At 43.8% G+C, this 27,753-nt stretch overlaps 1 protein-coding gene across 1 annotated transcript in view; it reads left to right on the top strand.

The window, feature by feature from the left end:
* The window catches only part of LOC128718974 (tyrosine-protein kinase-like otk), a 44,702-nt gene that overhangs the window by 14,463 nt on the left and 2,486 nt on the right, over positions 1 to 27,753 (top strand). The window contains exons 4-7 of the mRNA XM_053812592.1: positions 24,816 to 24,963; positions 26,663 to 26,859; positions 26,956 to 27,393; positions 27,558 to 27,701. Coding sequence (XP_053668567.1) covers positions 24,816 to 24,963; positions 26,663 to 26,859; positions 26,956 to 27,393; positions 27,558 to 27,701 — 927 coding nt within the window. The remainder of the gene's footprint in view (positions 1 to 24,815; positions 24,964 to 26,662; positions 26,860 to 26,955; positions 27,394 to 27,557; positions 27,702 to 27,753) is intronic.

The following is a 27,753-nucleotide window of genomic DNA, read 5'->3' as shown; positions in this document are numbered from 1 at the left end:
TCGTGACTGTTGAATCGATGGTTAGCATAAACAGGATTCGAATAGTCCGTATGATGGTCGTCCATCTTTTCGCCTCGTTGCTTCCCAGGTCCGACCACACTTCAACACGTCCAGCGTGATGCTGTGCAGTGCATTCGTCCCACAATAGTCTTAAGCGTGTGGGAAAAGTTTTACCCATAAACCTAACTCAATCTCACCTGTGTCCCTAGCACACCAACATCCCAGATCGTGTCACAGTTTTGAAACATTCGTTCGTCGGAATAAGCTTTATGAAGTTTTTCGTATGGGAATCATGTTTCACGTGGAGTGTGCAAAAAACCGAGAACGCTTCGTGAATGCCAGTGATACCGCCGTGTCTGGTGCCCGGGTCTGGTAGTTCGTTCGATCGTCTCGAGAATGGCTAATAAGTATGCAGTGGTCGTTTTGCTTCCGTGCCGCCGACGAATGAAATACGATCAACAGCTTCTTCTGCCGGACGACGGTAACGACAACGACTACTGGAGCTTTTTATTATGTTGTGTGACAGCTATCCTCAAGTCTACCCATTTCCTCGGTCATTCGTCTTGCGTATATCTCATAATAAAATGGCCGGCCAGTATCGAATGCACGCTCCAGGGGGTAATACAAAAAAAAACAGTAGGATCCAATGCAATATCCAATGGGCCAGAAAGGATTCGTCGACGCAACCTGAAGGGCTTCATGCGCTCGATTCGAGTGCCCACTACTACGGTCTCGGGACAGAATTCTTCCCGTGCAAAGGCCCTTCGCGTTTCCCATCAATCGGGTGATCCAGCGCCTGCCAACGAAACACCGGTGATGCAAATATTTACCATTCCATTTGCAGTTAAAATAGCACCATCCGTGTACATCGTCGCACAGCCAGGTGAATGGCGCACATGACCACGGCCAATGTGAAGGTGATATTCCCGAAAAGGATGCTTCAGGGTGAGCGCCACCAGGATAATTATGCAATCGTGTCGTGTCGCTTGATGGAATGAATTGCCTCCTGCAAACTGTCACTGGCTCATTCGCCATTACTTCAACGAGCGATGGTGACGAGGATGATGATGACTCAATGGTATCTATGGTGTATAAGGATACACTCGAGATGGTCGGAACAAAAGAAACCTCCGAGAGTGCACTGCCGCGGTCTAGAATGTCATCTTTCCAGTAGCATTATGTTATTTCGCAACTTCATTCAAAAGTGTCCCCTCGGGATGGGTGAAAAAGTGAAGTTATTTGAAAAGAAATAGCGAATCTTATTAGCCAGCCATTTATAAATCATACCAGTACCCTGTGAATCAGCCTGTTTTCCTGGAAGAGCTGGAAACGTATCTTAACGTGTTGAAACAGGCCAACTTTCTGGCTTTGTTTCCGCATGAATAGAGATTGTGACACAGGTTATGTACTTTCCTGTGCTTATATAAAATCTTGGAATTTTAATATTATTGTATGAGAACATTTTTTCAGAATCATCCAAGTATAATGGTAGATGTAAATAATTTTAAGAGTAAAGTTGTTGAGGTCGATATAAAATGTTTGAAAAAGTTTGGACTGTGGAAAAAGAAACATTACGTACGTAGCACTTTGTAAATAAAACAACAACTCAAAATTCATTACGCAATGGATCACTTTGTGCAATTTGTGGTTTGTACGTGTTAGTGCTAACGATTTCATTAATTATTACAAACCCACATTCGTGTGATTAAATATTGATAAGAGATCATATTCATTTGAACAGCGGCCATACCTATGCTTTTTTTTAACCAACCAAAAATAATGATAGATCCAGAATGGCGAATGGGACGAATGGCGCCAAAAGAAAATACGGATACGCACAAAAAGTTTCAGTATTCAATTGTCGCGTTAATGAGGAACATAATCATACAACCAGTGTTGTTGCAAAAATGTGCAACTTGAAAAAAAGGACTCGACATCAAAACTATTCCCAGTTGAATAACAGAAAAACCCCTTTTAACATGGTAAGTAGATGAACAAAAAAAAAACAACCCTATTTGCAAGGAAACACGTTAAACTCTTAAATGAAAAGCAAAAATAATAGAACAAAAACACAAACCAAGTGACAAACGGTGAAATGAGCAGAAAAGAGGAAAAAAGGGCATCAAAAAGAGATAAAGCCACGTGAAGCGCGAGTCGTAAAATAGACAGTGCACAATAAAACTGAGGAATTAATTAAATTTTCGGAAATGAAATAATTTCCCCCAAGCGGCCAATGAACGGAGCAAAAACAGACACACACGCGTACAGCACCGGGTCCTTACCATTCATTCGCAAAACTCACCGGGCGGCCGCGCTTTGTCGGGTGGATGCAGTTGCAATTATTGCCGCTGCTGTTGCAGCGTGTTGTAATGGGTTGTATTATTTTATTCCTCAACTTCTCGTCGGTTTGTTTCGCTTGGCTTTTTTTCACCGCTTTTTTTATTGCCACATTGCCGCCGGCTTGGTGGTTGGGTGTAGAGGAAAAAATGTGCACCGTATAAGTGCATCCGTATGTTTAGCCGGTATGACTTGTGCGTTCCATATGCATCATCGTCATCCGAGTTGCCGTTCGTTAGTGGAGGATGTAGCTGCAAAACACAATGTTACTCTTGCAACGTCTGCGCCTGGAACGTGAACCTCACGTCGATGAAAAGGAACGTTTTTCTCTGCTCCTTTTTGCGCGTGCATCCGGATGCATCGGATACATTGACTCACCGTGCGTGCGCGTGTGTGTGTGTTTGTTTGGGTGCAGAACAAATGCCTTGTGGGTAAGCATGCGAGCAGCAGCTTTAAATTAAATGCAGGCGAAAAGAGTTGAACATGTATGCAGAAATTATGGAATGTTTCAGAGTGCATCAGGCAGCGCGGGTACGGGCGAAAGACATAAAGTGTTAAGGAACAGTGAAGCTATGCTTCGTTAATGCTACCTTCTCCTGTCGGCGTGGCACTCTAGCACTCATGGTGCGCAAGTGGGAAAAGATTTATACCGATCAGACAATCGTACCGAATGCTTTGCTTTCCCTCGATTCCATACCGGGAACTATAGTTTGCGATCTAATGAGCTTTCGTCTTTATCCTTTTTTATTATTTGCATTCCGTTGCATTTTCTGCATAGGTAACTTTGTAGCCTTCGGTGCGGTTTCATGCCATTGTATTAGCATCTGTTATGCAACGACACTAGCATTTGGAAAGTATTTTTGTATCTTTCTGTTTATCTCAATGAACAGAAATTGTAGGATGTATTTGTTATATATTCTTGTGAATAATGTATTACCAACTTCGTACCCGTACGAATTTACTAAACATTTTCTACATATTATGAAGAACTTACATACATAAACTTAGACAAAGGAATGTACTAAAATTACCCTAGTGTATCTGGTACGAGTAGCATCATTGAAATTGTACTTTTAAGCTGGTCCACATTTAAACTTTTTACTGCAATTATCACTAACATAATCGGAATTTGTGTTTTCAGCGTATAGATACGATTTTTCCCATTATTTTCTAACCAGTTCTGAGTTATTTTAATCAATTTTCTCTTTATTAAGCACCAATGAAAGCAATTCTGCAATTCACAGAGGATAACTTTGTATATTTCTTCCCTCGCATAATCGCCTTGCAAGAGATTCAATTCAATTTCCTTTCCATCTTCTATTGTTGCTTTACAATTGAGTTTAATTCGTACCTCGTTTGCCGAGATCAATTCCAGAAGTAGAAAACAGACGTGCACCAAAGGAAAAACCGAACCATAGCCAGAAGGCTGTTGCATTTTCCGACCCGTTGCTCTCCCTCTTGTGGTCTACCCTAAACTCAAGACAAAGAAAATTATCATGCTCTATCTATTGTGCCAATACGCTTCCATACGACACCGTCTATATAAAGCTTTGAAAGCGCAGCAGTATTGTGCTGGATTTCCATCATTCCCACACGTCCTTGGTATTTGTGTGTGTGTGACATGCACATGCGGCGAGAATCCGGATCCATGCGAGGAATAGCATTATTGCACCAATAGCAGCGAACCCGGTCGGATGCAGATGCATTTTCCATTTCTTAAGTGCGCAGCATGTACGGGAGAGGTCCGGAAATGATGCAAATTCCATGCGAACTATTTGCAAATTCCGCAGTTATTAAGAATTTCATCCAAAAAAAATGAACCCCATCCAACAATCCTTTTGTGAGCTGGCCATGGCTGGTAACAGTTGGGAAAAAATGGAGATTATAAAGAATTAGCCTCATATTCATTTCCTGTGCAAAACGGTCCATGGTGATGCATGTCTTATTGCAGCAATCTTCTGAAACGAGAATGGGATGAGGAAGATCCGGGAGAGAATGGAATGGGGTTGGTTGATACGAAAAGAAAAGGTTGTTGCGACGAGGCTAATTTTTAATGCTCGCAATATCTATTGTTCCCCAACAATGGCCACTCGATATGATGGTAAGCAATTGGACGCAACAAGCAAGAAACATCCGCCAGGAGGATGCATTTGCTGCAGCAGGTCATGCTTGCCAGGATACTGGAATATGTGCGCGAGTTTGGTTGGTTTTGTGTGTTTTGAAAGAGTATGTTGCCACGAATAAAACATATTTAAGTTTGCGAGGCAATGAATATACTTCAGCAGCTAGTCATTTAAAGAAAAAAAAAAGATTGGCTCCACGCATTACAATGCAATACTCGAAATAAATGATCCAGCTCATCAATCTGAAAGGGAACCTATTCATCATCATCATACCGCACTGTAGAGGCTCGGCCCTAATATAACACACCGGTGAGTGGAGTAAAAAAAAAACCCGAGATACAACAGTGAAAATAAGACATTCAATTCACGTCACATTCAACTGATGTCAACTGCACCACATCCCTCCTCATCAGGTCCCGCGCCCTGCTCGCGTATGTAATTTTACACCGAGATTATGTTTTCCACAAAATTATATTGCCATCTACATACATCGCGTATCATTGCTGCGACGGTATTTCGCGAAGATCGCGCACGAACGTTCTGACGTGACTCGGAATGAATTAATGGCTACGAGCGGGCGATGTTTTATTCATGCCGATTATTAGAGCATGTTATTAGGCTGTTCAGCGGTGTGCATTGAGCAGCAGGCTAAAGGGTTAAGCAGCTCGGGTGCCGCCGCATTGTTGGTACTAGAAGAAGAAGATTCTTCTATGCATGTTTTATATCTCAATGCGTCTAGACGACATTTGTGCTTGCGGACATTTATTAAAAATGGTATTGTTTTTTTTTTGTATTTTGCAGGTAAGTTGGGCAACTTCATGGCACTGGGAGCACAATGCAGGATACTTGTGTTTATTTTACGGTGAGTTACGGATTAATGGCATTTCAATGTGATACAACTGTCACAAATGATTGATTTGCACAACTCACTATACTAATGGTTTTGCTCCTTCATATAGAGCATATGATGTTGGCTGTTTTCCACAAAATTATAGTTGATTTTGAGAAAGTTTTAGTTTCACTCGCAGTACATCTAAAAGCAAGATGACAAGACTTTATCTGAGTCTGAACTTACAGTAACTTACGGCCCATCAACATTCATGCTTTATAGTCTTATTTGTGATACCAGTTATAAGTGGTTGAAAGGTTTGGAAATAATATAACTTTATGTGAATAAAACAGTTTCCTAATTATTCCTAACTTTAGCAATAGCGTCGCTACTTCAGTTTGGAAACCTCTGTTTTAGACAGAATGCGAGGTTATGAATACAACGAGGCGGTTTATTCTTCTGTTTCATTCAATATGCTGCATGTTTTACACATTGCTGCATAAGCATGTTTCCGAACATAAATTGAGCACTGAACCATTGATAAGCTGTTCATTCATTCGCGCAACGTTTTATTACACGTCAAATTAAACCACTCAAAAGAACCACGGAATTTGGCTTGTTGTTGTTGTTTTTTTTTTTTTAATTTGGATTATGTATACCGCTGTTTACGTGCAAAAAGAAATGTTACGAATGGAAAGCGAAATAAAAAATACTAACAAACGCTCTCCAGCCTCGAAACATTCGATAGTTTTTGCCTCCAAGCCGTTCCACAGTGTGGGTGGTGGTGAGCATGATGGGCCAAAGCCCTTTTTTGCATTCCAAGCTCGCTGCAGGCCGAAATGCCGCCTTCGAACGAACCATTAGTTTCATTGTATTCCTTCTGTGCTGAATCGGCGTATTTCGGGGCTCGCAACATTTCTTCCCGGGGTTAGTTTAGGGGGTGGAATTCGAATGAAGGAAAAGGTGTGGTTCATGGGTTCGGAGGGATGAAATTATACCGAGTTCTATAATTTTAATAAAAAAAGATGTTGAATTTCGAGAATGGCCGACCGCGAGGCAAGGGTCGATCTCCAACCGAACCACTCTAGGTTTGTGTGTGTGTGCTTGGTGTCGGCATTTTGGACCGCGTCCAATTCTTCTGCACGAACGGCCGTTATTATCTACGAATAAATTAAAGTCACATCGCGGACGGCTGAATGCCACAGGGTGGGCGTTTGCCGGTTGCATGGAAATGTGCGAAGTAAGATATACACGAAAAACAACGGATTAAACAAAAAGGCGACCGGGTTGGAGAACCCCCTTGAGAATGGAAAGACATTTCTTTCGGCAGGAGTGCTCTTTTGGAGAGACGAAAAACGATTGGGGATTGTTTTGCCGAATCTCAATTATTCGTGCGGAACGCATCAGACCATGGAGCAGATTAGGAACCAACTTTGCTGGTGACCTCTTTTCCTTTTTCCTTTTGCAAACCATTCAATAATATTATCAGTGGTGCAGACTTGCAGTCCACAAAAAACCACTAAAGTGAAATAAGAAAATGATCCAGCGCGTCTCACCGCCTGCGAGAAAACCTGTTGTCGTTACGCTAGCAAAGAAACGATCATCCAGCACAACACAGAAAGCCTTCCACAATAAGCCCCCCCGTATTATGTAGCCGGTTCTAAGCATGCAAAGACGGCGTCTGTGGGACATGGCAGGAGGCACGAGGACAAGATAATAATTTAAAGTCATTAGTTGCTTTCAGCACCTACGTTTAAAAGCATTTCCGAGCGGGGTCGCTGTGGCACCAGGATACGGCGGATAAGATATCAACCCCCGATGAGGTTACTGCTGCCGGCGCTGATGGTGGTGATGATGATGATGATGATGATGCCATTTTTGCGTTCCCTGTCCGGTGTATTTCGGGCCAACAATTTTTGCAAAACCCGCGAACAGGCCTGAGGAACGGTTGGATTTTCCGTTCAATCCGAGCGATCGAGCGACTATATCGCCCTATGCTTAAATTGTGTGTGCATCGTTCTATTTCGTACAATGGGTTAAGAAAATGGTTATTGTTGGTCTAAACTTTACAAAGGTAAACATCACAAGTTTGTTGTTCAATTAAATTAACTTAGCACACATTTAACGCTAAAACTACTTTTACTTTTCTATATCTATATCGTAGTACGAACTGATATAGCTATTGAATCCAGGCCTTTCAGATGTTTTGTAAAGTGATCATCAATTAAAAACGCTTAAAGCCCTATACATTCTGTAAATATATTCCCTTCAAATACGTCCCTACACTGTAACGATAGGTTAGTTAATCATTTAGTTAAAATTATGACCACCTAACCACTTACAACCACTGTGTATCAAAAACGCCCGATCCGATGCCGGTGGAATGGAAAACGAGATAAAGAGCAAATACAGGTATTTTTATTATTATTTGAATCGCGATATCATCCACCGCTCATTCCCGTCAAGCCCGGCGGATTAAGCTCTTTGCCCTTTTTCTTCCTTCAAAAAGCTCTCTCCCAGTGCCTCCCTACTTCATCGATTATCCCACTCATTGAAAGGTTCAGGTCGGCATTCTGATGCTTCGTTCGACGATTTGCGAATTATCTGCTTTATAGCCTTCTCGCTGCTCTTGTTCTTCCTTCTGCTCGCTGCTGCATTCAGCTTGGTCGGTTTGCTCTCCCTGCTGTCGATCGTTTCTCACGTTCCTCAGGGCATGCAGGATCTCCGAGGAAAGAATAAAAGCGTAAATATCAAACGTAGAACACGAAAAGGGGGCGAAGATTTTGCACAGCCTCCAGAGCAAACCGGACTATCTTCTTGTTTTTGGCCCGCTTTTCGTAATCTTGCCTTTACCACTTCAAATGAACTGTTGCGCTAATGTGCGGACTCTTTGGTTCTGACCCCGTCCCGTTCGGAGTTGGTCGCAGGCATGTACAGGGACATGGGCGGAAAGTGGGCGCATTCTTGGGGCCTCCATGGGACGGATGGAAGATTTGGTTTTCTTTTAAAATTCGTTCCAATGTGTGCGTGGTAACTTCGCTTTGTTGTTGTTGATCGTGTGTTGGCTGGTGGTTCTTCATCAAAACGCAAAATCCACTAGAGCGCCCGACACGCTATCTCTTTATCGTTTCACTCTCCATTTTTTCTCATACACCCCTGTTATTCTTCTCTTTATTCGCATAAAATTTTCACACTATCTCTTCATGCGCGTTTCATAAAGCAACAATGGTCGAAAAGAGGCAAAAGGCGCATCGCTAATATCATATCCAAATTGTAATGTCCCCGCCTGAAATTAAGTTTTTTTTTTCATCATGGAATCAATCTGCAAGACAGAGAGCTAACTTAAGCTTTAAAAAACCCCAGGTGGGGCTGTTTTGCTTTGGGTTCTCTCTATGGATTCCACATCAACGAAAAGGATGAAAATGGAACCTTTAAGAAAGGAGCAGGGAAACATATCCAAAGAGAACCTGTTGATTGGTTTCGACGATAAGATGAAGCTTGTTTCTTGAGTGACCGCCGTTGAATGCCACTCCGCCCGAACGGGCAAAAAAGTAAATCGAGCACGATGTCATTGCATCGATTTGATATGCGCTAAATGCTGTTAATTGGTTTGGAAGAATTAATTTTTTGAAGTTGGCTGTCTTGCGTGTCCGTACTCGGATCAGCTTCATGGTGCCTGCCTTAATATGGTGAGGCTTGCGATGATTGCTGGAGCTTTAATGAGCTTGCAAGATAATTTTCCGAACGATGCACTTTAATGTACATGATATCTGCAAGATTCTTAATTTAATGCAAAATAATTAAAGTTATGGTCATGTTTGCAACCTGGTATCGTGTCCAAGAGCTGTCATGACTTTATGTAGGTTTACGAAGCTGCCTTTGTTCTGTGACTTTTGCCACAGAGATGTTGTGAATGAGGCGGATCTGACTGATCTGATCCGGTGGAATTTGGAGCTAAGCTATACGGTTGAAAAAATAGTCTTTTAAAAACATTTCTTTCTGTTCATTTAGCTTGCTTCACTTTGTCAACAGAAACAACAACGTTAGAAAAGTATTTCACATCTGTCGAACCTGGTCAAGCTTATGCTTTCCTTGAACATATTTTTACGATCCTTCAAATCCTGAAATCAAACGTTTACAGCACTTGGCGGAAGGTATTAAACATGACTGCGAAAGTAGTGCAGGAAGCCGATAAAAATGCTCCCATGGTATCAGGTGGTCGGACTTTGATGCAGCAAACGCTTCGTTCAAAAATCGCCATCAAGTCATCACCAAACCGTCCTGTCGGTTGGTCCGATATGGGAAAGCCGTAAATTTTACATCTTCCCTTTTTCCCGTCTTTTACTGCCAGTGTCGGTTTAACTGCACTTAGCGGGCGAGTGATCAAGCGAGCGAACCGGCTTGACAAGAAACACGGAGGCTCGTTAATGCGTTAACGATTTTGTGCGAGTTTTCCTTTGCGGTCTATGGGAAGCTACGTACCGCCAAACGTTCGATGGCACCCAATAAAAATGTTCCCAAAGTGGATGTATATGGAAGGCTGATCGTAAAACGCAGCGATAAACAGCGATTTTAACAACGATCAAGCTAGATTGCACCTTGATCGGTGCTACTACGTGGGTTCTGCATCCGGTGCCAAGCAAATGGTGCCCAGTAATTGGGGGATACAGTCCCAAGTTGTGTAGACAGTACAAAGCGTTCAATTATAAAATGTGCAAATAATATACGGTTTGTAATAGCAAATATTTGGTGGAAATCAATTTTTCCTGCTCCATGAAACATTGGGTGACGGAGGTATACAGTTCATATTTAAAGTAGCTTCATATTTAATTATACTAAATTTCTCTATCATTACACTCTAGCCTAAATAATTTCCAGCTGTGAAAAATCTTTCATCTCATCTATTTACTCTTGCTCTACCTCCTTGTTTGGTGCGGGTTTTCTTCGCATCGACTCGCATCGGCCAATTGTTTACATTAACTGCACATCACAAGCTTCCAACGCGAGCAACTTCAACCAGATGTCAGTACCGGGTCAGTACAGTCGATCTGCAGACCACTACTGTATGTATGTACTGCCCCAACTCCAAACCGTTCGACTTTGATGTCTGGTAAGATTATCTCGGGTTAATCACCGGGTTCTCTTCGACGGGTCATTTAGGCGGAGATATTACAGAGAGAGAGAGAGAGGAGCTGCATTCAAGACGAAATACTATCCCACCGAATGGTCGGGTGGCAGTCGCGCCAAAATCATGCCAGCCGGTGTATCGGCATACTGGGGCTGGCTATGGTTTTGTGTCCTTCTTGTGCCTTTTTCACTGGCCGTTTTTGAAATTAATCCAAACCGATGGGTACACTCAATGCATATCAAGTGTAAGCAGCTCAGGACGGAGGTCGAATTACGCTCTCTACCCGGGAAACGGTAGAATGAACAACGAAGGAAAACATATAAAACATTAGAGAAACCTTTAAATATGTATGCAAAAATCGTTTGAATCGTTTGAATGCGCTTCTTTGAGCAGATGAATCTCACCCTTCATTATTGTTCTGTGTGTCTCTTTATCCCCATGCAATTCAAGTGCCAATTCTTGTTAATAGAAACAAATCTTGCGTATCTTCTTGTCCCATTCTAGACCTCCCGCGATGCGACACGAGTGTTAATAATTTAACAGATTAGTGCAATAAAATATCTGGCTTCCCCTTTCCATGTGCGAGTCGTTCTATTCGTCTAGCCCTGCAATAGCAGCAGCACTCCAGCTCTTCCCTCAAAACTGGATGTTTATGTTTAATTTACTACTACTACCATTATCCCAGTTTGGAGCTACCCGATAATCCTATCCGTAGGAGGCGACGCCAAATGGAGTCATTTCGGCATTTGGGATCTCTACCGGGTCTGAGAATATGGGCTGTGCCGACAAACGTAAAACTTCCCTTCTGGCCTGGTCTGGAGTTTATACTCCGATTACCCCGTATCGTAACGTGCGGCAACATATGTGTATAATTCCAGCTGTAAATTGTGCCGTTTAAACCAAACATAAACTTCATCCCCAGCCCGGGCATTCCGTCAATGTCTGGAAGTTGCTGAAGCAAATACTACTCCGATGTTCAACCCGTCGTGTCGGCTTTGATGTTTTGTATGTGTGTTCTCTCGAGAGTCCCGGGGCTTGCTGTTGGGGTTCGGTCCGTGCAAAAGTAATTCGACACCAGCCCCGTCCACATGAGTGCCAGGACCTTCAGCCACTGACAGTTATTGCAGCAGGGACGGTCAGCAACGACTATTCGGACGTCACTAGAAACGATGCATCTTTGGATACCCGGTGCTCGTGATGCTAAAAGCGGCTGCATATTAGGTGGGTTTGGTGGATGGAATCATTTCACATCCAAAAACTTCTTCTACAGATTCAAAATTCTAGACGTACAGTCCGGTGTGTCCGACACGAACGATCACCTTGCACGGTTCAGGCAGGACACCGCAGAAGGAAATATGGCACTGCCTGCAATTTGTTATCGTAGTTTACGCGTCTGGTTCTGGAAAAGAAAAGGGGAAAAATCAGTAAACCCGTAGTTCGCAGTCAATGCACACACACACACACACACAGTTCTTGCTGGCCGTTTGTTTACAACCCAAACTCGCCCGAGCGATGCATCGGAGCAGGGTGGTAATGTTTGGTGCTCTGTACTGGAGCGACAACCGCGATGAGGACCATGTACCAGCAACCTTTATTTTTATTAACTTTCTTCTGACGCCCTTCGCTCGTTTCGTCCCAAAACCCCTTGCCTTCTTACGTTTTTTCAGCTGAAGCTGGCAGAGGAGAATCCATTAATGACACTCGCCCTCCATGGCATCCACACGTTAGAAGGTAGATCATAAATAATTATGTTTATGAGACGTGTTGGGGTGTTTCAGTTCGCTGTCCCGCGCCCGGTTTGGCGGCGTCTATGGTGTTGCGATGCTTTGAACTGTTCTGCCGGCCCGGATGTGTGATTTGGTAAGATGTAACGGGGGGGTTAGGTTGCCATTTTAGTTATTTCGAGCCACAACCGAATGCACCCCGAACGGTGGTGTGTATTTGTTGTAAAGATCGGTGTATAACTTTCGGCATTGCGGTGCAACACTATTGGAAATTATGCTGCACCGTAACGGAAATGCAGTGAAAGCTTGTTTGCTCATGAGAGAACACCGAAAAGGACATCTAGAAAGGAACTCTACAATAACCAGAACGTGGAATTCTAACTCAAATGTTTCGTAGCAGAATAGAAACTTTAAATGAGTCGTTAAGTAATAATATTTACGATTGTTATTTCTTTCGCTCGGTGAATATTTTCTTGCTCTTTCCTCTGTTTGCAATTGCATCTCGCAGTATCCAAACAGTCCAAAACTTCAAAAGTCATTGAACAATTTTCAACTTCATTACCGTCTAACACAGCAAAAGTAATTCTGTCTAAAACCTCTCGCAAATTCCCGATGGAGTCGTGACCATCGTTCGTTCCTTTATCGGGGGCATAAATTTGTACGCAAAAGCTGATGCCGCCGCGAACAAGCGACGCGGGATTGGTTTCTTAATGTGTGGTGCAGACAGACTTATGTGTCTCGGTGGAAATTCAAAGCAATTACAGCTGATCCTGATGTGAACGCGTATGGCATGACCGTGCGCACTTGCTGTTCCATTGGTTCACTCTGTAAACAATGCATACTGTACAGGAACAACAAATGCAGTTTGTAAATATGAATTATTATTATTTTTTTTAAAGGGATGAAGTCTTTTTTATGTAATCAATTGTGTAAGTTTTTGATCCAAATGTTCTAGAGTCAAGTTATTGTTAAAGTTAAATGGTTCTAATCATAGTTTTTTTTACTATCAGACCACTTTTCATGCTAGTAATCGATTCTATTGCTTTATATCTTTAGACCAAGTATATTGCAGCATCGTCAACCATTTATTCATCTTTGAATTGTGCATACATCTATCGAAGCGCTCTAACAATCACAATATCCCAGGTGCCCCTTTTGTTCCAGGGAAAACTCTCCATGTATAAACTTGTGCCACGGTTCACAGGAAGGTACCAACCACATAGAACCGCGGGCGAAACTTTGCCTGTTTTAATTAAATCCACTTCAAATTTATTCTCCCGCAACAGCCATGGGGAACCGATTTGAGATCTCTAAAGTACCCGTGCAGTACTGCAGTCCTGGTTGGTCGGTTGATAGCGCACAAAAACAAAAAAAGACACATGAAACTAAACAAATACACCAAAACTGTTCCATTGCTCTTTCTTGTACTGTTTTTTTTTTTTTTTGCACGAGCGCATACCACTTGTGTACTTTCCCGCGCGTGAACGGTATCCATGAAAATATCATTCGTATCGCCGGCAGCCAACCATCGCAAACGTTGCCTTTTCGTCATGTCCATAGCGAGGGAAGCGAATGGCAAATGAAAACATCCAACCGCCGGGTAGGCGACGCAGCTTTTTCCAGTTCCACGAAAGAAAGAAAGGTTAATATTTTCTTAACGTACTCTCCACTCGTCGAAATGTTGGATTATTTCAAGCTTGCCGCAATCGCTTTTCCAAACCGACCGAAAAGGCTTCACCAGAGGAGTAAGCTTTAGCACGAACGAGAATGCGTCGAGTGCGCCCCGGTCCGGTTAATTGAGTTGGGGTATAAACTTCTTAAAGCAAAGTATCTACGAACCGGTTGTTCGCAGCAATACAGTAACTTTACGTACTATTTACATTGCTACAGTGGAGTGAAAAGTTTCAGCAAAATAGCCGCTTTGTGCCGCGTAAACATTCACCAAGCGCAGGGAATGTTGCAATCTTTTTCCGAAGACCCTAGGTAAATCCGTTCCCCGTTGCAATGCGCGCGCTCTTAACGAGCGATGAAAAGTTTTATTTCCAATTGAACTCTCCACTGCAGCGTTTAAGCGTGCCGGCAACAGCGGCAACACATTCAAGTGCGATTAGTTTTTCTTTCTGGCCATCCTGTAAAATTCGCTTCCTTGGCGCGCTGCTTCAACTGTTTAAAGATTCATTTAAAAAGTTCCCTTTGTGGGCGAGTAAAACACGACGAAACCAGACGAGCGGGATCTCTCTTGTTGCCTTTTCAGCACAACAATAAATAAAGTTGTATGCTGAGCGCAGAAAAGAATTGGAAAGCAGGGGGAAAGTATAGCGAGACAGATTTGCACTTTGTGCACTCTAGGTGCAAGAATGTCCGTATGGTACGTGGTGCAAAAAGAAATGCAATTCGGGGCGTATACATAGTATAATCTTATTTTCAGCGATTTCTCATTTGTTTCGAACAGATCTATCTTGTACAGTTGCTAAATGTGGAGTACTGTGGTATCAATCCTCCTATTTGATCAAGATTTCCCTATAAAAGAGCTTCATCTACGGTAAAAGTAGTTATTGCAATTCTATCCACAAGTAAATAGCCGTTTGCAAATCCATTAACTGTAGTAATACTAGTGTTGGGGAAACTTTTCTGAATAAATATCCAATTATCATGAATATACTCGTAGAATTAGTATTGAAGAGCAAAACTTTGTTCTGAAGGAAAATTTCAAAAGTGACGTGAACTTATTTGAATATTCTCATGAATCAGCAGTAAGGTTCAAATGCAGATTCAATTTGTGATAAAATGTTAATAATAAGATATTGATCATGGAGCAAGAGTGACTATTTCGACCAATAACGAGCGTAAAGTAAGCCAGGTTCAACGACACCGATCTTAACGCCACTTAAAAGTGACTTACCGCAACGTTGTACATGCAATTTAGTGTAAAAATGCATGTTTGCCTATTGTACCCGTTGATGGAATAGGCTGTAAAATGCAGCCATAGCCATGTGAATCGTTCACCGCACTAATGCTGCAATTTAATGGTATGCAAATGAAGCTGTGTGCGTGTGGGTGTGTGTGTGTCTGTAAGTCTCCAAATGCTACTGACACATTGCCATTTCCCTCATTATCGTCAATAACATCTTTCTCTGACATGGAACACATTCACCAGGGCGAACTTCTTTTATGACTCTCCTTCTCTTCGATCCATCCAGACAAACAGTTACATCTCTGCGTTGAAGTGGAGGCTTCCCATCGTGAATCATTTTCAATTTTCCACCACCCGCTTACTGCCGGGTGATACGGTGCAATCCTTGCCAGCTGAGTGTGGAGCACTGGAGCTAAGGAGGACGAACACACTGTTGAACCGTTCCCGGTCATGGCGGCATCTTGTGTCGACGGTGCTTGACATCTTCAGTTGATGGAAATGGCCCGGCTAGGGTGTGCGGTAGGAGGACGGCAGATAGGATGGTGTGTCTCGTACGATTGAATGCTCATTGCCGACATCCTCAAGCCTAAACGCCAATGAGCGCGCTGCGAAAAGACGCAAACGAAGACGAGAACGCCGCTGCTGTAGAACATGGAACATCCATTGGCGATTTGCGATAGTGGCCGGGGAGTGGCGGGAGTGGGTACGTGGTGGACGGTTTTCTCCTATAATGTCTTGTTGGTATGTTGAGACATTTGGCGACAATGGGGTTTTGTTGCATGTTGCTGCATCGTTGGCGAAGATGAAGATGTCGGACGTCTTTGTGATGGGCGGGCTGTGGTTGTTGATGGTCGCTTTGAAGGATACACAATTGACATTAGTTGGTGTGGTACATGGTTCCCGCTAAGCGGTGGTTTCGATTTGACCATCTAATGACATGTTTATTATCTGCGGCGGTGGTTCCAGCCATCAATATCTTCTGCCCGGGGCATCCAAATTGCAGGGCGTTACGAGCAGCCATCGAGTTGTGGTTAACGCCAAGTATCGAGATGCTTACTCACCCCAGATGCTTTTGATGACGACGTTTGATTTCCAAGTTGCGAAATAAAGCGGCCTGCCGTATGCAGAAAAAATGGTCTTTGATGTTTGCACACCATACAATTTGGGTATCTTGCCCAGAACACGTGCAAACGTACTCAAAAGCCACAAAAAAAAGAATAACTTTCGGCAATGGAGCTCGATAGTCCTCCGATACTGATATTCATATTCTATTCATCCTCTCCAAGCGTCCCTTTCTGATTGATTCGGCGAAAACTTCAGCTGAGATTTTACGGCAAGCATTAAAATGTCACATTCCTAACCGCACAGACAGAAATCCGCCCGAAAACGCGAACGGCATAATTTTCATCATCAATGGCACGGGAGCGCACATTTGCGATGATTTCTTTTAGCATTTTTCTGCTGTTTATTTTTGTTTTCACTTGAGTTGTTTGTCCTGTTTGCGAACTTTTGAACCGTGTGGGTTGCAACATTGAATGGGATGGGTGTAATTGAAAAGCGTCACCGACTCTCGGGGACCCAGGAAATGCAGGAAATTATTAAACCAATGCTTGTGTCCCATTGAAACACAGCGACAGCAGAGTGGTGGGTGACCTGAAACGGAAATTGATTTCTTTGGGTGCGAGTTGTGAGAACGGAATCGGAAACTTTGCTTGGAAGAGATATTTCCATTTTACGGCTCTCGTCCCATTTGGGTGAATATTTTACAGCGACAGCGAAAACCACAGCCCAGGAATTGGGTGGGAAAAGCACACGAGGTGAGAGGTGATATTTTAATGAGCAAGTCATGGTGATCTTTGTGAATGGTTTTACCCATCCCCATCATGTAAATGCTGCGCAAACATAAAACCCAAAGTCTTCGATTTCGACAGTCACAACGCTTGACTTACCCTTGAACATTTCACCTCACACCGGTAGGATACGATCTCTGTTACGATTCCGAGAAGACTCTTCCAGTGTGCAGTGTAAGTAATACGTGTGATGTTAATAAACACATCCATGTCCCACATGTTCCACAAACCTTTCCCCCCTTTCCAAAGGAGTTTCTGGAGCAACCAGCAAACCCGTACGTGGATTTTATGCTCCACTATCGATGAAGAATATCGGATCAATTTACTCGAATCCTAATTCCTCGCCAGTCTTCCTGTTCCGCAATCAGGGGATGAGGTGATTAGTGAAAATGGGCTAATTACGCACGGGCAGGCGAATGAATTTTGTTCACCGAACAGTTTATGATGTTTGAACGCGAAGAGAGCAAACAAAACCACAACACAATGATTAGCGGTATCACCAGGTTGGGATCTGCTGTCCGGAGATGGAGTATTGGAGATTGGCCGGATGCGTTTCAGCAACACTCACTAATTGCAAATAGCTGGCGTTGCATAAATTCACCAGCGGGATGTGTTTAGCTAATGGCTAAGAAGAACTAAAACGATAACATTTTATCGTCTACAAACTTCTTTTTTATGACACTGCATCCTTGAAGTTGTTGGACGGGATTTTCTGGGTTTTTCTTGAATTTTATTCAACTTTTACATTACAATTGTGTCACATGATGTATACGTTTGTAAGCAAACATAAAGAATAATTGTAAAACTCTCACCAACGTCTAGTTTGATACGGCAAATGGCGGCAACATTGGTTCAACAAGGATAACCTAATTGAACAATTAGCAAACCAATTAGCCCTTGCAACCAAAAGTCGCATACCACCGGCAGGTCGCCACCCTTTTTTGCTCCGAGGTCAACAAAGACTTTCCCAAAATTATTGTTCATCCTTTCGCCCAAAAACTTTCGCAGCGCTGCAAGCTCTTAGTGTCGAATAAGAGAGGAATCCTAGGAAAAGAAGGGTTCGGTTTGGTTGGCACTTCCGGGTTGGGTTCCTTGACGGAGTTGTGTAGTTGCTCTTAATTAACCTACTCGTTTTTCTTCTGGCGCTGGATTACCCACGGGAAGAGGTGCTTCAGCAAGCATAATGGAAGTTTCTCGCAGCGAAATCCTTGTGCCAGGCGTCGGAAAAAGCGCATTCCACAACAATCCATCCGGTGCGGAAACATTTTATCCCTGTAACCACTGCAGACTCGCTCGTCAGACAGGATTTGGTTTCCATGTTGACCGGTGGATAATGTACTACCGTCCGTCATTGCTCCGTTCCCGGATACTGTCGGTAGTGAAGTTATTTCCAAGACGTTTTCCATGGCCTTACCGCCGTTGGGTGGGAAAATGTGTATCCTTTTTCGCTCGCTGTGCTGTATTACAACCATATCCCAACGGCAACTGGATACGTTCGGCAGCCGGGGTAATGCGATGCCTGACCCAGACTCCATTTATTACCGGCGCCGGTCAACAAGTGCCAACAGGAACCGGCGGAAGGAAGGCGGAAGGGACAGGTTTTGTGGTTGGAAATTATTTTTGTTTACCCACTCATAGCGCCAGAGCGAAAAATGGAAGAAAAGCAAAGGATTAGTGCAAGAGGAAAGCTCTTACTTTACTTCAATTAAGTTGATTACTTAATCGTTAATATTTGGCATCCCATCCGGAGTGCGCAATGAAGACGGGATGCCATTTCTGAAGTACGAACGTAATCCCAGGAGACATAATCCGATCAGTAGCATGAATAATGGAAGCTTTTCCGTTCCGGTATCCGTTGGAAAAGGATGGAGTGCCGTAGATTAAGAAAAGCTTTTAATGTGAGCTTTTTTCCTGTTTAATTAGATTTTTTTAAATTATTTTACCGTTCGATGATAATTAAAATTTTATGAATACTCACTGATCGGCCACCGATGCTACTGATATCGGCGAAATATAGTGCATTTGTAAAAGGAACGGAAAAAATACAACATTGTTTTGCTTTTTAATTAATGTGCATCTACACGACATTTCTTCCATACAAACTCACCGAAACGAAGGTGCGAGAAATGAAGAAGAGAACGCTCACAAGAACAACAGCGTCGAAGTGAAATCTTGTTCACACTTATTAAGCACACCTTCGAAGCGTAATGATCCAAGCCAACAGCAACGCTATTGGTTGTACTCCGGAATGCACTCACATGCTGCAGGAAAATGCATCCGGGGTTTGCAGCGCGGGAAAGAAAAGAATAAAGCGCGTTGGGGTCTTTATACAACGACCTGCTAGGTTGTCGTTTTCCGGAACCGAAGCAGAAAAAAGAAGAGTGTAGGATCGGTGTTAACCCGACAGCGAGGACGACCGGTTCGTTCGATTTGCATATGCAAATTTTTGTTCTGTACCGTTTGGCCAACGAGTGATGAGTGGAGAACCGTATAACGAAACAGCATCACGCTGTTAAGGTTGATTTTTCTAAAAGAATTTCAATTTTACACCTTTGACGTATTGAAAGAATTGGCATGACATTCAATTGACGTTCCACGCGACTGCTAGCCCTAAAATTATGTTATTTTTCACTGCTTTCCGCCACAGGGAAATCACCAGTCCAGGTGGGCATACACAAACTCAGTAAATATCGCATTACATTTTGTACTGAATTAAACGCATTAGTATGAGTATGCAAATACTTCACCACAGTCGCGCTTACAACAGCATACATAGGGGCCTTCAACGTCGCCACAACCTCCTGGCCATCATTCGACGAACAAAACCACCGCGCTACATTGCATTTGCATTTTATGCGCTTCATCAATAATGACGAGATTTTCCCTGCGTAAAGACGGTTTTTGTGTGTGTGTTTTTTTTTTTGCATCGCGGGTCTGGCTCGAGCCGCTTTGTTTGATCTTCACACACGAGATTACTTATGTTCAACACCTCATCAAACAAAAGCACCAAGCACTGGCTGCAGTTGCTGCCGTTGACGATTGGTTTTAAGACGCTTTTAACGAATTGGTGCCGAAGAACCGACTGCGAAGGTAAAACGCTTGTACACATGCGTTCGCGAAGAATTGACTTTGTATTAATCAGGATGCGAAGGGTGTAGTATCGCATAATTTGAAACCCATGTTTGATGGTGTGTTTGGGTGTTCCCGTCTCTACGGACAGGAATTCCGAACTGAAGAGAAAGGCGTAACAAATTCCTATTCAAATACATTGTACAGCTATTGATCATTCTACTCCTATTGATAAATAATGCACCTGCAATGCACTTTAGATTCTGCTAGCTAGGAGCACAACCGAAGTTAGTAAATATTTATTATTAATATCAACACACTGTTAATATTACTATTCATTCTTCTTCGTGCTACCTCTTTCATCCAGCTTTAATGTAGGGAGCATGAAATTATATACATTGCTCTGCAAAAGCGTCCAGAGTGTTTCAGCAAATGAACTGCAACGTCTTTTTGATCTAGCGGCACGTAGCACCTTCAGTACAGTTTTGTGTTAAAGATACTCACAGGATATGTCGACGTGCATATGTGTAACGCCCAAGATACATAAAAAACATGACAATTACGCATGAGGTGTGATGAATTGTCGTTGTCATCGCATTATGCATCTGCTTCCGCATTTCTACACTCGAACACCTCTCACCTCCCCCTGCCGGCTGGCCACAGCATTTCGAGACATCAAACGCCAGCCATCCTGTTTGATTGTGCAGTGGCGTACCCTGCACTACGTTACGATGTGGATGTGTCGTGTTTTATCTGGCGATTACAGAAGTTGCATTGTTTCAAGTGATGCGCACACTCCCAGATCTAAACGGGCCTTTTATGTCTCACTGCCTCCACCGCCTTCAAGCTGGAGGTAATTCCCCGGCACATGGGGCTTTGTGTTTTGTTCGGTGCCTGTCTTGGGTGTGCTTAGACAAAAGGATTATCCCGTTCTCAACACCTCCTTATACCGGTACGTCACATTGACAGGTGTCATAACGAAGGAGTGAACAAGCTAATGCACACACCGGGAGTCCTTAAAGCTGATGCATTTAATGCGATGTTTATTGATGCATTACGAATAGGAACACGACGTTCAAAGCCGTGTACAGGTACTTTATGGTACTTCAACATTATGGTCTTTCATAAAGTGTGCATCATCACACGCAAGGACACGGACTAAGACAAGTCCGTGTTTGTCAATTAGACTTGTTGTTAGCTCTTTTCCACGTTTTCCAATCAAATCCTGGATAGTGGTTTTTCAGAGATACAACTAAATTACTACTTGTCATCAACCTCATCATCAGCCAGTAGCAATAACCTGGCACCGGTGGTACAACTGGCCAGCTCGAAAGTGCAAACTCCACTCAGCGCACCGAAAATTCATCATCCGTACCAGCTGCTACGGATCCCTCCCGTAGAAGAGGGAAACGCCCCATAGGAAGTGAGAATGATTGTAGTTCCATTGCAAAGTTTTTTTTTTGCTCTTAGCTAGCGCTCCACTACAACAGTCTGCAAAGTTTCCGCCTTTAGTTCTCGGCGACTGCACTTTCCAGGTCAGATGTCTAGCAAGTTTCGCTTCCATCCTGCTCCTTTTATTTTGGCAAGCGATGGCAGTCCTCCGTGTGCGTCATCCGCACTCCACCCGAAGTACCAAACTCTGCTGTTGCATATGTGTCCTCGGTCATGAAAGGCAAACTTTTGTGGGTTATAATTAGTCTTGCATTATGTTAGGTGGCGAGTTTACTACAAACCGGGCGTTGCGAACTTATCTCTTAATCAACGGGGACTCTCGTTTGGGGCACGGTGACTGGTACCTACCAGAATATCTTTGTGATGCAACATTATAAGATTAGAGGCGATCGGGTTGGAGAGAGTTTTCCACCAATGCTCACTGTCGGCGCGTTCGTGTAGGTTCAGGCTAATAATGGCCCCGAACGCGTAAAACTTTTGTTTCACATGAGACGAAAGAAGCTTATGTACAACGTTGTCCTTAACAAGAATACATATACTGCACAATGTGAATCACCTCGTCGCGCAACGGAACGGGCAGGCATTGGCGTTACTTTAGCCCCTACCGAATGGCACACGATGCAGGGATGTGGGAAAAGAGAGCTAAAGTCGCCAAAATGAAGCAGAATGACGGCCGGGGACACGGCACTCTCGTCCTGGGTGTGTGTGCGCGCCAGAGATTTATGGGTTCTTTATTGTCTGTGGAGAAAGCAGAATATGCAGAATATCCACCGGGCTGGACAGGGTAGGAGTTAGAGGTTGCTTTTGCATACTTCCACACTAGAATGCACATATCTCGCCGGACAAATCGCGACGACAGTGGCCACTGGGAAGATTGATATCGTCGGATTACCTTCGAAGTTGAATCACTCCTCTCAGGACCCACCCAGAGACAATGTTTTGGTGGATAGATGAATGGAGAAAATGCCGCATAGCAGAGCAGTACAGCGAGCAGTGCGGGTCACGACCGGATGGGCTTTTTCGATAGCGATCTTCGTACCGTCCGATGGCATCTGGGAACATTAATTTATGACACTCGTATAACAGCGAATGGTACAATCTATGTGGCGGGCCACATGTGTGTGTAGATTGGTGTTTGATTGGCCACATCAATAGGATGAAGTTGCCGGATGCATATTAATGCAAGCGATATGCTCCAATTTTCCCAGCAAATCGTGGTCTTAGGCTCGTGGTGATCGATGGCAGACAACTTGGGTAGTAATTTATGACAAGCAAATAAAGCGCATAAGCCATTTCAATCGCCAATGACGCCATTACAGAGGAATACCCACTTGACTATTCGCTTTCTATCTTCTTCCATCGTAACCATTAAGTGGTGTGGAATTGTTGTTCGATTCAACAAACATATTTACCACAAGGAAGCAATTAGAACTTCGCCAAGGACTACTTCGTTTTCGACGTTTTGCTACGTTCTCAGCGAAAGTTGCAAAAGCTCTGCTACTCAATCGGTTACTACAAGCTACAGTTTTAGTTGCCTTCCACAATGGCCCACCCAACGTCAAGGCCCAAATTAGTGTTTGTTCCGTCTCATTAAACAGTATTGGATGTTCCACAATCGTGGCTGGAGTAAGTTCCCTGTCATACTGCCCACTCGCCTCCCTCTCCAGACTAGGGTAATTAAACGAATTCCATTCAATCACACAAATCTTTCAGCTGTGGCACAATTCGTTCCACTGCGTGGAGCTAACTTTGTTTATTGAATTACCTTACTCGTCTTTCTTGCACCAACTCGTCCAAATGAGCAATTCCGTTTCCTTCATTATCGGTGTGCTTGGTGAGTCGCACTGAACCTGAGTTACTCGATCGAACTGACCTCAATTAAACTTCATGGTGCACTCATTACTAAAGTCAGCACTAAATCACAACTGATAAAACGTAACAAAACTGGAAGAATGGCTTCTCCACCTGGTGAGAGCGTGACTAGTGGGGTGGCTGGGAAGTTTTGTCTACGAGTAGCTATTGAATTAAATTTCATGTCATTACAACTTTTGGGCCCGATAATTCTTCCGGTAGCGACACCGCAGTCCAACTTTTGGTACAGCGTTTATCGATGTAATCTCATCGTTACGTACCGTACCGCAACAAACGAGCTTTACTGAGTGCTTTCGTCATTCCGTTTGAGTGTGAGGCGAAAGTCGTTCACAAATGTGCTCCAGCTTTGTTGAGAGTCACAAAGACGACTGTACTTGCAGCATCTTCATCAAAAGTTTAAATATTAATATTCAGACTCTTAACACGCGCGGGGCGTGTTCAGGAAGAAACAATCGATAGTTTCGGGCAAAAGAAAAAAACATCTTCGGCCCTTATCGATGTGGCCAACACTGGCTCGTAAACTGTTCGATTACTCTTCACGACCCAATTATTTCCAGTCGCTTTGCTGTGCTTCTGCAAGATGTCGGAATGGTCCAGACATAGACTGGAAATCCTTCCAATCCGGATTGGAGTTGTTTAGAGGGATGAAGACAAAAATACGCCACACTCCGCACAAATGGACACAAAAGAAAACTCGTAACTTTTTATGACCTGGGAAAACACAACTTTCCCGACTGCGCTGTGCGAAACGGAGCAATTGGGCAGACTTTGCACAACGGCACACAAAGGAGATAAACATGCCGGCCAAGATTGTGGTCTGCCCCTGCGCCTTCTGTCACTGTTTTTCCAAATTTAAGGATTAGATCGAAAGGACATTGAGACATGGCTGGCAGAAATGTGGTCCAGTGTGTTTCAGGTCCATTAAGATGCTTCCCTACGTTATCCGTACGCCGGCTATTGTCTTCGAACGGGGTCGTAGGTCTTCCGTGGTTTTCGTCCCAAAAGATTTGGCGCATTATCGCTCCTTGGGAGTGTGGGGGGATGGGCGACAAGATCATTTCGATTCTGATCACTCCGGAACCCCGACCGGGGAGCAGCTTGGAGTTCAATTATCTACCAAAAAAAAAGGCAGGAGATTTAGAGCAGTTTGTTTATTGATTTTGTACCAAGTTTGTATTCGCTCTATGTTTTACTGTTATGCGAGTTTAGGAAATAAGAGTGGTAGGAGAAACATTCGTCACGTCGCATTATCGTGTGGAGCACTCGCATGGATTGCGTTCACGTTTAAACCATTATTTTGTGGAAGTTCGTTCAAACATTAATATGCGATTGACCTAAAAAATACGGATTTTTGGGGCTGTGGTATCGAAGCAAACAACTTAAAACGAAACTTGTACTCAGTGTTCTGCAAACAACAGCAAAAAACGAAACATAACTCATATCACCATGCAATACACGTGATTTTTTTCGTAGCTTTTTTTACATTTCGCTTCCTTCTTCACCTTGTGTCGTTACAGGAATTTCAGCACCGGTCGTTCAGCTGCTCAAGCACGATCCGGATCGTGGAAGCATTTCGCTCAAATGTCACTCAAGCCAGGAAGCCATCACCGAAGTCACCGGCAGCGATGGCAAACCGTCTGAAGAGACCCACGTCGAATGGTACAGGTAAGGGATTGAAAGCCACCAAACTAACCAAACTTCCAGTTCCGCAACTGCGAAACGTGAGGATATGAATGCATTTTTGTTTGGCCCCAGTCAATGCCAACCCGGCAACCCTGTTTGGCGATGTGTTTCGATGGTACCTTTCTGCTGCACTTCCCAAAGAATTTCTCATTCAACAAAGGGCGGGATGGACAAGATCAACATTTTTTGTTCCTGCAAACTACGTGCTCAAATTCCAACACATATGCAACCCACAGCGAAAGAGCATTTAAACGGGCTCTTTTATTTTACCGTTCAATTAAATGGCAAATGAAAAATAAGCTTCCGTGCCGTAATTGATCTTACTTCACCTCAAACGCAAGCGAATGGAGAGCGGAACATTTCGCAGCCACCAGCCAACTCCAGTGCGCTGTTGTACGGTGCCGTTGTTCGTTGATAAAATGTTGTACTTAATCGGTAGCAAAAACAATAATCTATCCCTTTCTGCCTCACCACTTTTGCGATCAATTTTTGTTTCACAGTTAAGTGGATTTTGGTGGTTAGAGATGTAGTTTGCACCTTCCATTAGCATGATGCACATTTCATTTCGGTATGGTCCGCATATGTTGGATGTAATGCGTATTGCGGTTTAATCACCCATTTGGACCGTCGTTGTGTACTCAATAAAATGCATTTTTGTAATAGTTTATAATATTTAATTAAAGAATGATCCTCAAAACCTTGTGAATTGTGGTCCTCTGTGACGAGAAGTTGAGGTTCGAGATAAATTGTAATATTGTGATAATTTGGTTCGGTAGTACTAAATATCGGAATTTTGTTGAAGAGAGAGAGCTCCTCTTGGCTACTTAGACATCCTTTGCTGCAACCAGACAGATCCCGATCGATTCTGCCGATTTTTCTGGTAACTAGTGCCATCGATCTTTCTTCAGTTGCCATCCAAGGGTGTCGCTCTAGACTTGTTCACCCTTTTATCTCATGAGAAGAAGCTTCATGTAGCCACTAGCTGACTGGTCTAATAGCATATAGAGGTAGTTGAGCAATCGTTTTTAAATCAATTAAAGCAGTGATGAATGTTGGTTTCGTATTTCTATACCTTTTCGACGTGATATAAAACCTAATGAAATATACATGCCGTGTAGTACAATGCTTCCCATCCAGCTGTGACATCTGTGTGAAGACAAAGGGCGAAACCCGTTCAGTGTACTTCCCAATCACGGGATTCACATTCTTTGTCTGCCGTGCAGAGAAAATGCATTACGACCGAGCGCACAGCTCCTTGGAACAGAAACATTGACGTGTGTGGTTTGCACACACAAGCAAATCTGCCCCCGTCCAGTGATATGTAAAGTCGGTGGGAAAAACGGGCAGGAAAATGCAACACCAGGCACCATCATCATGCACAGGGAAAACGTGCACAGCCACATCTGTGTGTGTGTGTATCCTACGCGGTGGAGCTTACGTTCAAGATGGGGAAGGACCTTCGCCTTTTTTCCTGTTTTTTCCCCTGCCTTGTACATGTCTCGCGGAAAATAAAACTATCCACGCAGACAGAATTTAAATCGGGAAGCAAAGCAGACGTTTTTTGCGAGGAGTGGCCGATCGCTTTTCTAGGTGGAATGCGAACAGGCGAAGCGGCACGGATAGAAAACATGAAAACTGCATCGTTTCCTTCTTCTCTGCTATGCTTCGCTTCTGCTTCAAGGAATGAGATAAAGCTTACGAAATCATCCCACATCGAGCTGCAGCGCCGGAAGCTGCACATAAAAAACGCATCAGCGAAGGATAATGGCGTGTACAGCTGTTTGCTGGTGGTGGTGTCCCGCACCGATGGTAGCCGACGGATTGCGCTACGTAGTACGAAGAACTATCGGCTCAAGCTGAAACCAGGAACCAATTATGGTAGGTTTCGGAACAACCATAACCGGCGGTGTTTTTGGTGGTGGTGATGCGGTAAGATGGAAAGCTTCATAACGCTTTTTCTTCTCCCACCATTAGGCGAGGGTAAAATCGATTGTACCAAGAACCACAACTTGCTGCTGTGCCGTGGTAAGCGGGGCGACCGTCAGCTGGGTTCGCTGGCCGACAGTACCACGGACCGTCCACTATTACCGATGAGCGATGAAGCGATGGTTCCGGCCCAGCTACAACTAGCTACCGAACGGCAATCGCTTACTGCTGGCCCTGCCCCGGTTCGTATCGTGCTGCATCCGGTCACGACGGTTGCTAATGAGAGCCAGCCGGTAGTGTTTAACTGTGGCTTCCGGGTAACAACGGGCAACGACAGCAGTGGCGGAGGGTTCGTGCTGCGCTGGCGGAAAGATGGCAAAGTGATCCGCCGTTGGGACAATATGGCGGAGACTACCACGGTGACGATGGACGATATGGGCTCCACGTCCGGAGCAACGGAGAGCAGCTCCATGTTCCGGGATGATGGTAAGCTTTAATATGCTTATGGTCACTAAAATATATCTAAGATAATACGATAAACGGGGAAAAGGACTTCAAAGAATTTACCTCCCTAACGACTCCCTTCATCGGTGCGGTTGTTTTAATGTTTACTGCCCTGGTACTTTAATTCTCTGTGCTCCTCCCAATAGCCCGCATTCACGTGGACCGTACGAATGGGTCGCTTGTGTTTGGATCGGTTGTGGCCAGCGACGAAGGAACTTACGACTGTCAGATAACGAACAATGCCAGCGACTTTCTGGTCAGCTCAACGGCAGCGGAATTGCAAATCATTTGTAAGTATTAGGGCCAGGAAGCAGCGTCCCCTTGTGTAACCACATCAAAGAA

This window comes from Anopheles marshallii, chromosome 2 (genome assembly GCF_943734725.1).
Source record: "Anopheles marshallii chromosome 2, idAnoMarsDA_429_01, whole genome shotgun sequence".
NCBI classification, from domain to species: Eukaryota; Metazoa; Arthropoda; class Insecta; order Diptera; family Culicidae; genus Anopheles; species Anopheles marshallii.
This window is presented reverse-complemented; position numbering and strand designations above follow the sequence as displayed.